The sequence below is a fragment of the Euleptes europaea genome, chromosome 8 (genome assembly GCF_029931775.1).
Source record: "Euleptes europaea isolate rEulEur1 chromosome 8, rEulEur1.hap1, whole genome shotgun sequence".
NCBI lineage: Eukaryota > Metazoa > Chordata > Lepidosauria > Squamata > Sphaerodactylidae > Euleptes > Euleptes europaea.
In genome coordinates this window covers 26,658,061-26,674,598 of record NC_079319.1, presented here as the reverse complement: position 1 = coordinate 26,674,598, position 16,538 = coordinate 26,658,061, and the positions used below count along the sequence as shown (strand labels likewise).

Below are 16,538 nucleotides of genomic sequence, written 5' to 3'. Positions count from 1 at the left end.
AACAGAATCAAGTGGTAAAGCTTGTCCTGGACTATACCGATTCAGGTGTGAGGGAAGCAGGTTACATGTTTGAACAGTGTCCCACAATAGAAAACTAGCATTTGGGGGAGGATTTCAGCCCTGATCTGCTCTTTTGGGATATGTGGAAAGGTTTTTTTTTTTCCTTTCAAGGAGGAATGTCCAGAAATGTAATCCCCCATCTGCAACCTGAAGTGGTACAGTCCATCTTGATTCTGCTGAATTTATCAACATGCCCTCAGATGGGCTCCTGGTCAAGGGCAGTAATAAACTCAATGTGTAGCTGAAAAGGCATACGAGAGGACCTGTTACGGCCACTAGAATTCTCCAGTTTTGGCTCTGGAGTACTTCTCTTTTGGGTGAACAAAGAACAGAACCTCCCTTGCTGATGCATTTTAGTTAATTTACAAATTACTGCCCTGTTGCTGGCAGAGTCCAGCCCTCTAAAAGGAAGCATCAGCTTCCTTCCCTTCTTGCAGCTTTATTGCATATAGGGATGTTACTTAGAATCTTCCTGAGGCAAAAGTGGTAAGGAACCCTCAACCTTCCATGGATCGGAACGGGTTTGTCCTCCGTGATACCATCAGTTGTGCAAAAACCCATTTGGAGAGCCGGGGTGGCGTTAATAGCTCAGAGAATGGATCTGTGAGATCATAATTTGAAATCTAATTCCTGCCGCAAAATCACCAGGTGACCTTAAGCAAGCCACTGTATCTAAGCCTTAGTTTTTCAACTGCAATATGGGGTTAATAATATCAGCCTACCCTACTGGGTTTTTGTAAGGATTACTATGTAAATAGACAACAGTGAAAGCGCTGTGTAGGTGCCAGGCTTTTTGTTGTTGTTGTTGTTGGTAGCAGCAACAACATTGAACAGAAATTGAAAGGAAATGCAGGCTACACAGTCTTAAGGTTTTCAGTTAGAGAACTGTACTCTTACAATGGAAACATCTGCTTTTTTGTGTGTGCATTGCATCAAACGAGTAAATTTCTTCGCCTTTCTTCTTGTGATTATGCCTTTAAAATACTACGATCCCCTTTACCTCTTTATCAAAAAAAATTGAAATGGAAAAAAACCCTAGCTTTGTTGTTTTAAATAATCCATGAGATGCCCCAAAATAGAGGAAGGGAAGTTAATAGAAGTAAAATAAAGGCTATGATTCTAAGCATGCCACTTGTGTGTAAGTCCCGTTAATGCCTGTGAGATTTATGGCTAAATATATAGGATCAGGGTGAGAATGTGGGTTTTTTTCAGCTATCTAATGGGGAAAGCGCCTTATGCTGAGTCAGGCTAGTGGTGCGGGTAGGTCAGCAGCAGCTCTCTGAGATCTCATTCATTCTTCACATTTGTCTCCCACTCTCCCGCAAGTCTCAGACAAAAGCCCTTTCAAGACCTGCTGACACTTTAACAGGAAATGTCAGGGATTAGAGTGGACTTTTTACATGCAGGGCATGTGCTGTATCAGTGAGCTGCGTGGTGTAATTGAAAAAAGATTCAGGTCAAGTTCCTATTAGGCTTGAAATGCTATTGGCTTGATCCTTTGCATGTTTACTCAGAAGTGAATCTAATAAAAAGTTCCACGGGGTTTGCTCTCACATTGTTTGCATAGACATTCAGCCCCAAAAAGCTTTTTCTGCTTTGTTCTGAATTAAGTATAGTTTTGCTTTTTAATGGAGATTAGTGTGTTAGGCCCATTTGCTGCTCAGTTTATCCCATGAATTTCATATTGTAAGATGAAAGAATTTGTTAAAACTCCTGTCATTTAAAAAAAAAAAAAGAGATCATGGATATAGAGGCTGTTTGCTATTTTGTTATTTAACTATTTCTATCCCATCTTGCTATCCCCATTGGTAGCACTAAATTATGAGAGTGTGATTTACAACGTGAGACTTTACGTAAATCCTCCGATGCAGAATTCAGTAGATCTTGGTTAACTGGTGCCTACTGTTTAGTATTCAATCCCAGTACCCTCTTTCACTGAACATTTTGTACAATCATATTGTGTCTGCTGTGGGGAAGGATGGTAGCTATGGTCATTACCTGTAGCAAATGATTCCTCACTTCTGCCAAGGAAGATCAACTGTGTCTAGTGATCATGTGTCATATAAGTGGAGGGTATTGTGTTATCTGGTTGAAGCAATAGTTGTAGTCAGTCCTGGGTGCTCTTGGCAAGTGACTGAATACCAGGGAACACTCAGATAGGGAGATATAGCCGCTGATAAGAGCACTTTATAACTCCCCCAGGACTGGCTGGTTTCCCTGACTATGATTGCCAGAAGTGTCGGCTCTAGTAGCCAGGCTGCAGGAGATGCTGTTAGCAGCAGTCAGAATACCTCCCCAGAGTGATGCCGTTGCTAGGGGCTTCCAAGAAGCATTCACTCCATCATCCACACTGTTGTTTATCAAATAGTGTCTTGTATCCCATAGAGATAATTGAGATTGCACTGGGCGGTTTCTTTGCACTGAGGACATTCAGACTATACGTTATGGAGCCAGGCACCCGAGAAAGGTGGGCCAAAATCATTTTAATGGGAAAGTTGTGAAACAAAGCAGATATGTACTTTCGCCAATCCAGAGCACTGAGGGTTAAAGAGGCTTCAGACACATCAAAATAAGCTGCTTTGAGCCATATAATCTGGATTTGTATTTCATCTTAGCCAGTGCCTCTGAAAGGTATCTGTTTCAGTAGTGTAGCCGAGAGGACCGATTTTCCACACAAACTCAACCTGCATCTGTGGTATTTGATATCCTAGGTGCTATCTAATGTCTGGCTTCTGGGGCGTTTTAGGTGGCCCATAAGCCGGAAATTAGATAGTACCTAGGATAGGTGGCAGTATTTTATGGAGACAGTGCAGAAGAATACCTCCCATGGTTGCTGTAGGCAGATGTATATTTACGCAAGCTGTTGTATACTGTACTTGAAATAAACGAGATCACAGAACATTCATCTATTTAGAATGGACTGAAAGTAAGCCTCAGAAACCAAGGAAAGAAAAATAAGCTCTTGGAACAAAAGTACTTCTTAAAAACAATGTGGACACATAACAAGAGGCTCTTATCTCTGGGGTCCCTTAGGGGATCACAGAGGAGTTGTATGCAATTACAATTACAATTTCAACCTTTAATGGCATAAGTAATATTACAATTGTTACAGAAAGTTCAAAAAATATGAAGTCATTAAGATAAAAACATAGACCATTAGAATCAAATAATAGAAATTACAAACTTTGGGCTTTTTGAACTTTCATCACATCCACTAGAAAATTGGCAACATCTGCAGTAACCTCCAGATCGGAATCATTCAATAAGAATTGACGTTTTACTTGGGTAGGTAGGTGATATTTGGAAAGAAGCCAATTTTTTAACCATTTCTCATGGGGTGTTTCATATAGAGAGCAGACAAACAGAATATGATCAATTGAGTCCAGGAAATAGGTATCACAGGGACAAATCCTTTCCTGGATTGGTATTTGTTGATACCTTCCATATAGCATCCTTGAAGTAAAGGCATTAACCCTAGCAAGAGAGAAGGCTCTGTAGAGGGATGGGATGTCCAGAGTATGAAAATAATGGGAAATATTGTCGGTTAAAATCTTGAGACCCAACATTGCTGGGGAGCAAACCAAGGGTTGAATGGGGAGTAACTTCTGACGCTGTTTAACAATTTTAAAAATATGGGCCTCAGTAGTTAAAGCCAGGTCTTCCACAGAGACTCCAGATGATCTTAGTTTGGACAGAATTAGACAATCCCAGGAGGTATTATGCAGTTCTTTTAGCAGCAGTGACATCAGAGAACCACGCTCTGTTCTAAAAAACAGTTTAAGCCAATAGTGAATAGTTAGCAGCCAGGTCTTGGTTTCACACAAGCTTTGACCAAGTTCAGAGGTAATAGCATAATAAGAGACACAGCGAGGGAGACCAAGAATTTTTCTAAAAACGTTTGCTTGAATGGATTCTAAGTTCTGATTGAACGCATTGGCCCAGATAGGTACACCATACAGAATCTGGGGTAAGACTTTAGAGTTGAATACCTTAACTGCGGCGGGGACATACTGATTACCCTTATAGAGAAAGAAGGACATCAGTTGATTCGAAGAGATTCTCTCTAGTTTGGTAATCCTAGTTCTATGAACTGCCCATTTAAAGTTATAATTAAAGCTCTTCTCACCTGTTGTATTTTGGCCTGACCAATATGCCAGCTGGTGGGCGATCATTTATTTGAAAAAACCACGACATTGGACTTAGAGTAATTAATTTTAAGAAGATTTAGATGACAGTATTCCTCAAATGCTCTTAGGTAGCGTTTGAGTCCGATTTTAGAGTAGGATAAAATAGCGGTGTCATCGGCATATAAAAGAATAGGAACGGCTTTGCCTCCTAATTTTGGAGGGTGTCCATTAATAGGCGAGTTGTATACTTTGAACTGACCTGGTCAGGACAGCTACCAATGAAGTGGGCCAGAAAATGTTATGGAAAAATTTCCATCCCACATGTGTAAATATAGTCTATCTATAGTTGTCAGAGCTATTGTGCTGCTACAAATACGCCGTGTTAGGTAGGCTAAATGTGGGGTATGAAACATGGACAAACCCCAGTGCTTGTATAAGGTCCAGGCCTGTACATGGTGTATTTGCATGGTGTACACCAGCATGGTATAGGAAAGCCAGTGTGGTGCAGTGGTTAAGAGCGGTGGTTTAAAGCAGTGGACTCTAATCTGGATAACTGGGTTTGATTCCCCGCTCCTCCACATGAGTGGCAGATGCTAATCTGGTGAACTGGGTTGGTTTCCCCACTCTTCCACATGAAGCCAGCTGGGTGTCCTTGGGCTAGTCACAGCTGTCTTAGAGCTCTCTCAGCCTCACCTACTTCACAGGGTGTCTCTTGTGGGGAGGGGAAAGGAAAGTGATTGTAAGCCAGTTTGATTCTTCCTTAAGTGGTAGAGAAAGTCGGCATAGAAAAACCAGCCCTTTTTCTTCTTCTTTTGCTAACATTATTTAAATATTTCATTTATGTAAATTTGAATCAGAAAGTTTTCTGATTCGGAATTTTCCCAGATAACCATCATCATTGTAAGCTACACAAAAGGCATGCGCCTTCTCTGTAGCCTTTAGCAAGTTCAGATCATTTCTGGGGAATGGTAGAACCAGACCAGGGTCTGGGAGACCCAGGTTCAGATCCTCACTCTGCAATGGAAGGTTGCTGGATGACCTTGGGCCAGTCACTATCAACCTAACCCACCTCACAGGGTTTTTCTTATGGTAAAAGCCACTGTGGCATAGTGGTTAGAGTGCTGGAGTAAGGAGACACAGGTTAGAATCTCCGCCCTACCATGGAAGCTCTCTGGGTGACCTTCGCCAAGTCACTCTCTCTCAGCCTAACCTACCTCTTAGGCTTGCTGTTGAAAGGATAAACTGGAGGAAGGGAGAAGGGGGAAAGGGGTGTAAATAAACAAAATTAAGGTGGAGAGAATGCTATTGTAAGCTGCTTTGGGCCTCCCGTGAAGAAAAAAGCAAGGCTTGAAAAGATGAGCGAACCCCATCTCCAATGACTAATGAGTTTTGCTGCTTCCCCAGTGGGTTGAGTTCTTAGTAAGGGACAGGGTAAGCCCAGCTCCTTGAATTCATTGAATGACCCCAAATGTAGACAGTATTGTGGGTAAATGTAACAGTGTTCTGCAAGCAGCACCGGTATCAGTATGTATATAAAAAAAACAAGTAAACATATTTCCCCAGAGGTCTAGAGATGGAAGGGGTCAGCTCAGTTCTTGGTGGCTTTCACTGAGTTCCACAACATAAATGGGCAAGAGTTTTGAGAAGGGGTTGCAAATTCTGAGGATCTGTGTTTGTATCCAAACATGAGCAGCCTAAATGCAACATCCTCTTTAATTGATTTAGGTAAGAACCTTCATTTGTTGCAGAGCTGGTAAAGAATTGCATCTTCTTGGTTGTCCTAAGTGTCCCTGAGATTACCTTTAGGTGTATTATTGCAGTTTTTCTATGTATCAGTTTATTTTCCTTTAACAGTCATTTCTCTTTGCAGGGCCTTTTACTCGCCCGCACCCTGCAATATGGCGCATGGTCTTTGGTAAGCCTTTTCTTCTAATATTTTTGGATTATTCCAAACAATAAACTAGGAGTCTAGTGATGCCCCATAGCGTAATGAAATTTATTCCTGCAAGCAGAAGCTTTTATGGTTCAGTGCTCACTTCATCAGCTGCATGCATCAGTTCATCCATTAGGCAGATACATTTTTTGCTACAAGCTGCAACAAGGGATAGAGGTTTTGTTTGTGAGTGTGTGTAGGGGGGAAACTTTCAAAGAGAGGCCAGGTTAAAACAAAATCCAATCAAAGAAGTAATCGGTCCACTCAGAGTGAATGAGGGTCCCTCCCAGCTGTTGATAGATGGGCAAAGCAGGATGAACATAAAATCAGATAGACTTCAGCTACCATCTACTGAGCTGGAATTCTTTTCTTAAACTAGTTAATACATCTAGTGAAGTGATTCTCTTATCCCTGTGACAACAGACATTTCAAGATATTGATGCAAAATATTGATATACACAACCTAGCGGAGGATCTAAACTGTAAATGCTGATTTTTTACAAACTTCTTTATGAGTCAGTCATGTCACCTTTCTTCTCTCGTGCTTTTAGCTGCTCTTTTTATCAAGATTTGTTGAGATCTTTCTATCCCAACTTTGCTGGTCCCCCCAAAAAAATTATTGTTGGATGGGATGAGTGTTGTGTTTGTTGTTTTGGTATGATTAAATTTTTGCTTGTCAGCTGCCTTGAGTGCTTGCTGTTGAAATGCGGAATATACATTTTCTCAGTGAATGAATAATTAAAACTTCTGTGTTAACCGATGGGAGAGTTGACACACTTGAAATGCATTGAGTCTTGTTTGTTGCAGTCATCAAAGTGCCTTCAGGCCTACCATTTAAAGATTGGTGGAATATCTTTTTGGACTTGCAGGGGTGTAGCACAGAGTCAGTTCGGATGCTCTTGTTCTGTATGATTACTACTTGCGAGTGAGTTCACTGGAGACAGTGAGCATCAGACAAAAAGAAGGACAGTAAGACTGGAACACAGAGCTGTACCCAGTCATCTCTCACTCCTGAGCATACCTTGGTGTTCATTGTGACAGGAGGTGGGTGCAAAAAGCCTCCCCACTTTTACCACCTCTGTGAATGTTTAAGCCAGGGATTGGCTTCAGTCTGTTGAAAGATTCGGAGAAAGTTTCCAAGAGTTCCTGAGATACTTTGGAAAATGGGACCCTGGCCTCCTAATACACTGAGATTGTTTCAAAAATGTCACCCTGTATAGTTATAATCTGCAGGCACTCCAAGCATCTGCGACCGTTCTGCTGTTAAGGTTGCAGCTGAGGTTGCACCATGAAGAAATTCTTGGATGCTGTTCAAAAACCTGAGTAAAGATGCATCTGCTGCATGAATAATGGATTATACCTTTTGACTGCTGTGCCATTTTTATTCCAAATCCTAGAATTCCTCTTTGAACTTATCTATGCTAACAACAAACCAAGAGAGAGTTGGATGTGAACTGTGACAATCACAAATTCAGAGTATTTTGATTATAGGTCATAATTTGATCTTTAACTTGTTTGCACTGCAAATGCCAATTGTAAAAACACTTGCACCTCATGGGAGGAGGTGATGGGGTTTTCATTGGTGGCATGTTCTGATTGCCAGGCAGTGCCACCCCTAATGTAACATCAACATCAGAAGAGCTTTGCTGGATCAGACCCAAGGTCTATGCAGTCGAGTATCCCGTTCCCCACAAAAACCAACCAGATGCCCCTGAAAAACCTAGAAGTAGGACGTGGAGGCCAAGGCCAACATGGCTGCCGTCTTGTTGCTTCCCTACAATTGGTATTTAAAGGTACACTGGCTGTAAATAAGGAGATTCCTTTTTGCCATAATAGACACTGATAAATCTGTTCACCCTTTTAAAGCTGTCTAAGGTACTGGCCAACACTATGCTGTGTGGCTGTGAATATGATTATTTACAGAAGTACTTTCTAGGATCTGCAGTCCAATTGAAAATGATCTCAAGAGAAGAAACTTCCGATATGTGTAATTTATGAGCACATGCTGGGGGTGGGGACTGAAGTCCATTAGTACTGATGTATACATTAATTGCTTGTGTATGGTTTTGGGATATCGCTCTTTGAACAGCTCACAAAAAAGTTTGATCAGTAAAAAAACCCCTCTGAATTTGTTCTCCTGCAGGTTTGAGTGTTCTCTATTTTCTGTTTCTGGTGTTCCTGCTATTTCTGAACTTTGAGCAGGTAAAATCTGTGATGTACTGGCTGGACCCCAATCTCCGATATGCCACAAGAGAGGCAGACATCATGGTGCGTATCCTCAGCACTGTAGAGGAAGCATTGGCAGCCTCTTTCGAAAAGCATAGACTATAATTTTGAATTTTCCCTAGGTGCAGGAAAGGTTCGCGGAAATAGTTAAAAAATGTGAAGGGTGTCCCAGATGTAAAATCTCTTCTGTGTAACAGGAGACTTAAAAGGGTTGTTGATTACAAAATGATCATAACATGATCAAAGCACCTGGCCTAACTGGAAAGGCTAAAGCATTTGAAGCTTTTTGAATAGAGCTATGCAAAGACAAGGGTGTATATTTCATGAACGCTTTAACCCAACGTGGTGGACTTATGGGACAATTTTTTTGTAGGGGGTGGTGTGCTGCAGAGAAAAGCCATGTTACTTGACATGTTCAGGCAGCGGCCTCTTCAGAAACTATATCAGCTTCAACTTCAGTGCTATATTTTGTTTGGAAAATAGCTCTTCCTTTAAGTAATGTTGACATTCATAAAGCTGGTTAGATTTGGTTATGTGATTACATCACTGGGGAGAAACAAAGCTAGTTTAGAGTGAGGGCAATGTGTTCAGGGTATTGGTGCTCCACTTAAGCTCTGCTTAAGTAAATAATTAGTTAATTACAGAACAACATGCTAATTTGGTAAAAGAGTTTGGCATGGGGGGAATTGCAGAATCTGGATTCCCTACCACAGAATTTGGGTTTTCTTGACTCATGAATATACCCAACCCTTAAAGTAATTGTTCCTCAAAACATGAACAAAATTATTTTTTCAGATTATGACTAAATGTTCATATGATGCACTGAGAAACAGTAGTATAGAATGCATTCAAAAATATTGCGGTTCATGGAGGTTATGCATGTCAGTGACTGTTACCCAGAGTTATGTGCAGTTAGCTACCATCCAAGAGGATAAACTGGGTGTAGAATATTCTCTGGTATCAGAGTGGTTTGGAGATTATTTCGCCTGGAAATGTTTCCAAAGTAGACTTATTTGCTGAGCTCACTCTGTCTCTTCTTCTCTCACTTCTCCAGGAATATGCTGTGAACTGCCATGTTATCACTTGGGAGCGGATCCTGAGCCATTTTGATATATTTGCTTTTGGGCATTTCTGGGGCTGGGCAATGAAAGCATTGTTAATCCGCAGCTATGGGCTTTGTTGGACTATTAGCATCACTTGGGAGCTCACGGAGGTAGGTGGTTCACAGAAGACGGGAACATACAAGGCAGATTATACTCTTTGAGGCACCTGTCTAGCTCATGCTAGAATAGGTCACGAACCTTGCAAAATGCCTTTGTTTCAGGAAGGAGATGTATATGTATCCTTGGGGTAGGATGTGTCCAATTCAGCCATTGGTGTGGCTTTGCTAGCAGTCTGTCACCACTATAGGCATAATAATTTACATAGCTCAAGTAAATTGCTTGCCCCATTAATTTGACACACACTGAGTATTCTTTGACATTTTTCTTGTTGCATACGAGCATTTAGTGCAAATGAGTCAGATGGGGCGTATGTGTTCAGGATAATATATCCAAACCTACTCAGAATTACTTGGAAATACAGTAGATGAAAGTAGTTTAATGTTCATGTACTGTATGGGCAGATAGCCTCATTTGGGCCCCTTATACCATTCTGCAGCACTTGGCTCCTCTTGAAGTACTTAAGTCATTTTAAACATTTCTGTCCCGCCTTATCTCCTTGGACTTGTGAGGAACAACGTAGTAACCGAGTTGCAATGACATAAATAGCACAACACATTTTCTTAGACACTACACTACCCCAGCTCACTTCAGCTCTAAATAAAGAAAACGGAGAAAATCCAAGGCTCCACCTATGCTCTCATCCCATTCCCTTATATAAATGGTAGTGAGTCTTATATACATGGGGATTGCTTATGGCCAGAGATATAAATAGCTTGGGCAGCTGGAACCAGTCTCGCATCTGCTTCAGACGCTTTAGGTGGCCGTAGACCAACCATTCTCTCTCTCTCTTTCTCCGAATCATCCCCCATCTGCAGCACTGAGATAATACTGGCCTACTTTTTGGGGTGGTTGTTGTAAGGATTGCAAATGTGATACCGTGCCTGAAGTGCTTTGAACGTAGAAACTTTCTATAGAAAGCCTATGCGAGGTCCAAGCGGTCTAGGACCAAGTGAATTTTATGTCTGTAACCTTCAGGGATGCAACCAAAGATTCAGTCACAAGGATGCTGGCATTTTTCTGTGTGACTGTGAAGTTTTGTCATATAGTCTGAAATGCTTTGGCTCCTAATTTGTCAAAGCTTGGATGTTAATATGACCTCTGATCTGCATTACTGAGCATCAGTACCAAAGCTGGCTAACCTTTGTGTTTATTTTCAAGAAGATACAATGGTGTAGCCTAATACTTTGACCTAAGACTGATCCTCAGTATTGGCCAAGATTTTAAAGCGCATATCACCTTAGATCAAGCCAAATATTTTAAGAAGGTTATATGAAATCTCTGCTGATAGATTGAAATTGTATGCATGACACAGATTCATGACAAATCAACCTACAGGGCTATTTTTAAAGCAAGTTAGATTGATCGAGTAACCCTGCAACCTTGGAAGGTAAGCTGCTTAATGTAGGAAACAGTTCAGTGAGTTCTCTGTGGAATGTCCCGTCCCGTTTAGCTTACTGGTGCACACTGTATAGTTATCTGTGCCTTTCCTTAATGGTCTCGTGAAGCAGTCTGCCGCTACTTGATTGTGACACTTTGCATCTTCTTCAGCATGCTCTCTACAGTTAACATTGCGCTCACTGCATAATATGGTGAATTGGCAGGTCAATCGCTTATGCTTTTTGTTCTGTCAAAATGTTATAAAGGCTGAATTGGTTGGCAATGAATAGCCTTTTGTGCTCAAGAAAATACAGGGGGGGAAACTCTGGATCTCAAACCGCTGCTTTCTTGAACGTGATTCTCAGAATCACAATACTCCCAGCAACCCAATACTAACTGTGCCAGAGACTACAAGCGTTCGATGCTCAGTAGGCACCCTAGCGCAAGGCGATACCATACTTGACATTGCTCCAGTTCTGCAAACAGTTCAGCTGAGTCAGTGCAAAGGAACAGGGTGTTAACTCTGCCTGTCTTTTTTCCAGCCTGTCTTTTTTTTTCTAATTGAGTGAGTGAGTGTGTGTGTGTGTGTGTGTGTGTTAAAACTAAATAACTGCTGTGGAGCAATATGCTTCCAGCCATAACTTAAGATTGGATTTCAGGCTCCCATCAGGCATTCCCAGTCGCCACTCCAGGAGTGAAAAGTACAAGGTCATTGTTGCTTGGAAGCTGTCTCTTGATCAGTGCACCAATGCCAGATTCTTCTTTTTGAATATTTGTTAAATAGGAAAAGGTTAGAATGGATTTAGGTGATGAGAGAAAGCTGCTATAAAGGTAACTCAAACCGTGTCTGCGTGGAATCCCACTCAGGTCTGTTCAGTGGAGCTTACTCCCAGGAAAGTGTTCTTAGAATTGCACTTAACTGTGTGTCGATGGTTCAGGAGGTGATGCTTTCATTATCATTGATGTGATTCCAGTTTGTGTTGACTGAAAGTTTCTTTCCTTATGAACCAGCCTGTATCAAATTAGTTGGAGCAAGTGTGTAGGTTCTAGTCTGATAAAAAACCGCCATTAGTAATTGGTAGTGGCCAAAAAGCCAGGTTTAGATGGGTAGACTTTTATGGAGAGTGAAGTATATAGATATGGCCAGTGAATCAAGCAAATTTTGCACTGCTGTTTTCTAGGTCAACTCATGGAAGCCTGATAATTTAGAGCAAGCTTTTACCAGTGCAAATATATGGAATCATTAGTTGTAGCAAAATAATTCTGTTTAGGGAAAGGTGTTGGCACATCACCAGACAACCAACTTAGCACTTGAATAATAATGTTTTTTAAAGATACAACTGTGATGTGAGAAAGCAAGCACACTTATCCTTTTCCTGCTGAGAAATACAAGCTGGTCTAGAGCTCTCTTTAAATCATGTTGATAGACTTTTGTTCAATTCAGCTGAATTATGAAAAGTATTTTCTGTATTTTCAGCATCTGTTGTATAAAATTGCATTCTTATGTCTAAAAAGTTTTTTAAAATTTTTGTACCTGTATGAATTACTCACCCAGAATCTCTTTGCTGTATTCTGTAGCTGTTCTTCATGCATCTACTGCCTAATTTTGCTGAATGCTGGTGGGATCAAGTCATTTTGGACATCCTGCTGTGTAACGGGGGTGGCATCTTGCTGGGCATGATAGTTTGTCGTTTCTTGGAGATGAGGACCTATCACTGGGCCAGCTTCAAGTAGGTCTCAAGTACAAGCCCATAAGCATTGCGTTAATAATACTGCTGTGTAAAAACTCTGGAATTGTGTGTAAATTGTGGAGGCTGTCCAATTACAGACCATTAAAACACTTTAGAGTGCAATCCTGAGCAGAGTTATAGCTTACCGACTTCCATGTACTTAGAAACGTGCAGGTCTGCTTAGAAGAAGAGTTGGTTTTCATATGCCGACTTTCTCTACCACTGAAGGAAGAATCAAACCGGTTTACAATCACCTTCCCTTCCCCTCCCCACAACACACATCCTGTGAGGTAGGTGGGGTTGAGGGAGCTCTATGAGAGCTGTGACTAGCCCAAGATCACCCAGCTGGCTTTGTGTGTAGGAGCGGGGAAACCAAACCGGTTCACCAGATTAGCCTCTGTTGCTCATGTGGAGGAGTGGGGAATCAAACCCAGTTCTCCAGATTAGGGTCCACCGCTCCAAACCACCACTCTTAACCTCTACACCACACTGGCTTTCAGGATTGAAGCTTGATTGAAGTTTAAGATTGACACTTTAGCATGCAATGCCAAGCTGTGATTTGAAGCTGTAGCTCAAATGGCCCATGTAGTGGCAAACTTTTTCTAAAACCAGAAGGATCTATTGGGTAGTAAATTACAGAAGTCCATATTTACACTTTTCCCAGTTCCCTACTTGCCTCCCTTTTTGAGAGCTTTTTCCTAAAACGATGTTTGTTATCCTCTATATTTCCACCCTGATGTGTATAGCCTGTTCTTCCCCCTCCCTCTCTTTCTGTTTTGATGGTCTTGGCATTAAGCCAGGACAGATAATAACAACATTTGAGTAAAAGCACACCATGTAAAATTGTAAACTTACATAATAATCCTTCCAGATGGACATCACAAACATGTACACCATATTGATGCATAAAATTCAGGCCACGGTCCATCCCATTGGAATGAAAATTAATATGAGGCAATTTTGCTAATCCTCAAAGGAAAAAAAGGGGTTGCTTTTTGTATAATCTTTGCTATCATTTGCAAACAAGTGTCCTTTAAAAAAAAATAAACTAGGATGATATTCATGTCCCTTTATCAGCAAAGGGGAAAATTTGTCAGCAACGGGGCAGCCCTCAAGAGTATTGTCACTTTACTGCTTCACTTCTCTATTCCTACCTAGTGCTCTAGAGGGAACAAGACACCCTTATAATACATTGAATACAGGCAGTTCTGGGGACATGGGGCTGTGGTGAGAAGGGGGAGTTGAGAAGCTTCTGAGCACCATGGAACCATCACATATGGCCCTTCGGGTCTTCTGTTGGGTGAAATCGGTTGTTTCTGTTGTAACTGTAGGATGGAATGCAAATTCCTACCAGGTAACCAAAAATGCTGAAGCTGGCTTGGATGACCTTGCAGTGGTTTCCTGTTCACTTGTCCTTAACTGTTAAGGTCAAATTTAAATTGATAGAAAGTGGCTGTGACCTCCAGAATGTCACTCTGTTCCAACATTTGTCTTCGAAAACAATTTTAAATAGCGAATTTTAAATTGCTGTTTGAGAGTGCCTCTTTGAATAGCACAGGAAGGTGTTTTGAGGTATTTTGCACTTTTCTGCTTTGCTGTTACAGAAGCGGAAGCATGCATGTGCAAAAGTGTGCTTTGGAGCTGGCGCCTCTGAATAGCAAGCCGCCGCTTCCATAACTAGGATAGGTACTAAAGTTTGCTTCTCAGCGCACCTTTCTTGGCAACATGCACGTGGCCTCGTGTTGTGTATAGCAGTATCGCAGAGCCCTGTTGTATTGTACAGATCCAGAGGAACGCAATTTTGATTTTCCTTTTTGACTGTGGCTTGCTTGCAGGGATATCCACACGACCACTGGCAAAATCAAAAGAGCCGTGTTACAGTTCACTCCAGCAAGCTGGACGTATGTTCGCTGGTTCGATCCCAAGTCTTCGTTTCAAAGAGTGGCTGGAGTATATCTTTTCATGATTGTCTGGCAGGTAAAAAAAAAAGACCCATCAACAGCCCTGTGACATCAAAGCCGGGATATCTCGCTAGACCTCATGGCTCCATTTGGTCAGAGGAAATTTTGCTTGTTTTATTCATACATAAAAGAAAAACATATCCTAGAGCAGGGGTCCTCAACAGGGTGCCTGTGTGTGCCATCATGCCTGCCAACACCTTTCCTTAGTTTTTAGAAAATAGGTGGGGTATAATGGGGCTTTGCCCAGCAGGGCTTCTGATTGGCCATTGGGAGATCTGATAGGCTGTGCAGACTTTTTAAAAGTTACTTCAGTAGTGGCCCCCACCATAGTAAAAGGATCTTCACTGCGTTGCTGTGTGTGTATGCAAGAAAATATTTTTAAACAGCACGGCCGTTTTGAAACATATCCTGTGAAACAGAGCTTCTGCCTGAAATGTTGAAGAGTTACTATTAGAGTTATGCCTAGCCTCAGTCTCTGCCATTTTCTGGCTTTCTCTGTCTCCTGTGGCAGCCTTTTTCTGGCTGTGCCCACCACCCTGTGTCAGAATTCCAAAGGAACCTGCAGGCTTAAAAAGATTGGGGACCCCTGAACTGCAGAGTGTGCCAGGTTATGTTGTTCCAATTCTGTTTTAGTTATATGGCTGTTACAAAGTAATATTATAAATAATATGTTTTTTTAAAAAAACTTCACAGTTCAGTGATTTTAGTTATGAATGTGATAGGTAGGCATGTGGTGGGGAAGGCGGAGCTATGTAAAGTAAGTTGAAAAGATGGTCCAGACACCAGACATTTGGGTCCTCCCCCCCACCCCACACACACACACACTCTTTTTTTCATAGTGGCAAAATAAAATTAATTACTAATGAATTTGATGCTTTTTAAAATGGTACCCTCAAAGGGACTGCCTCAGCGTAATCCATTTCACTGCCTTCAAAATTAAGGTGCTTCAAAATAGAGACCTTTTATAACTCATTGGTTTACTTGGCAAATACAAAACTGGTCACTTATCAAATACAAAACTGGTCACTTATCATCTGTGGAATTCATAAGGAAAGTGCTGGAAGTAAGAATGAGTCTTGTCTGTCCTGGATATAAAGTTTTGTTACCTGACTCTTACTTTCATTTCCTCCTTAGCTAACTGAGTTGAACACATTTTTCTTGAAACACATCTTTGTTTTCCAAGCATGCCACCCTTTGAGTTGGGGTAGAATCCTCTTCATTGGAATTATCACAGCACCCACTGTGAGGTAATATTTTGCTTCGTTTTTCCCCTCGCTTGGAAACTGTATTGCCCCCTTTTGAATATAAAACAAAATTTTCAGTTTTTTAAAAAGTAAAATAGTAAGCATTAACAGAAAATGCAGATTTAAGGAGGCAAGGTAGGCACAGTCTTAACTTTAGATCACCTAACTGAAATCCCACAAAGCAAGATGTTCTATTGGCAGGATACCTCGCTTGTTTGCCTCAAATCCCCATTCTTACAGTGCAGTTCTGAGCAGAGGTAGAAGCGTGCAAGGCCACTGACGTCAATAGGCTTAGAAAGGTATAGCTCTGTTTAGGAGCTTGTTAGTTGTGTATCTCTACCTGTTTTTGCTGCATAGTCAACCTCATTTCAGTCTAGACATATGTATGGTGGTGCAGACATCTTAAACTTTGCAACTAAAATTACAGGTAGATATGTTTTCCTAGTTACTCAGGCAGGGGAGACAGGGAATATCTCTTCTGTTTTTGCTTGTCTCGTGTTGCTGGCAGCCATCCCAGAAGCATTCAAACTCTTTTAATTAGGGTTGCAGCACTTTGTTGATTGATTGGCCAAATTAATTTTTGATTGACTAGAAAATTGCTTCTTTAATCAAGCAACAGATATTTGAAATTATTTTTAATGCAAGTCCCAGAAGAGG

The 16,538-nt window shown here is 41.3% G+C and overlaps 1 protein-coding gene across 1 annotated transcript in view; it reads left to right on the top strand.

Moving 5' to 3' along the window:
• The window catches only part of PTDSS1 (phosphatidylserine synthase 1), a 40,145-nt gene that overhangs the window by 12,572 nt on the left and 11,035 nt on the right, over positions 1–16,538 (top strand). The window contains exons 3-8 of the mRNA XM_056854003.1: positions 6,058–6,102; positions 8,264–8,388; positions 9,401–9,559; positions 12,525–12,676; positions 14,512–14,653; positions 15,772–15,884. Of these exons, the coding sequence (XP_056709981.1) occupies positions 6,058–6,102; positions 8,264–8,388; positions 9,401–9,559; positions 12,525–12,676; positions 14,512–14,653; positions 15,772–15,884 (736 nt within the window). The remainder of the gene's footprint in view (positions 1–6,057; positions 6,103–8,263; positions 8,389–9,400; positions 9,560–12,524; positions 12,677–14,511; positions 14,654–15,771; positions 15,885–16,538) is intronic.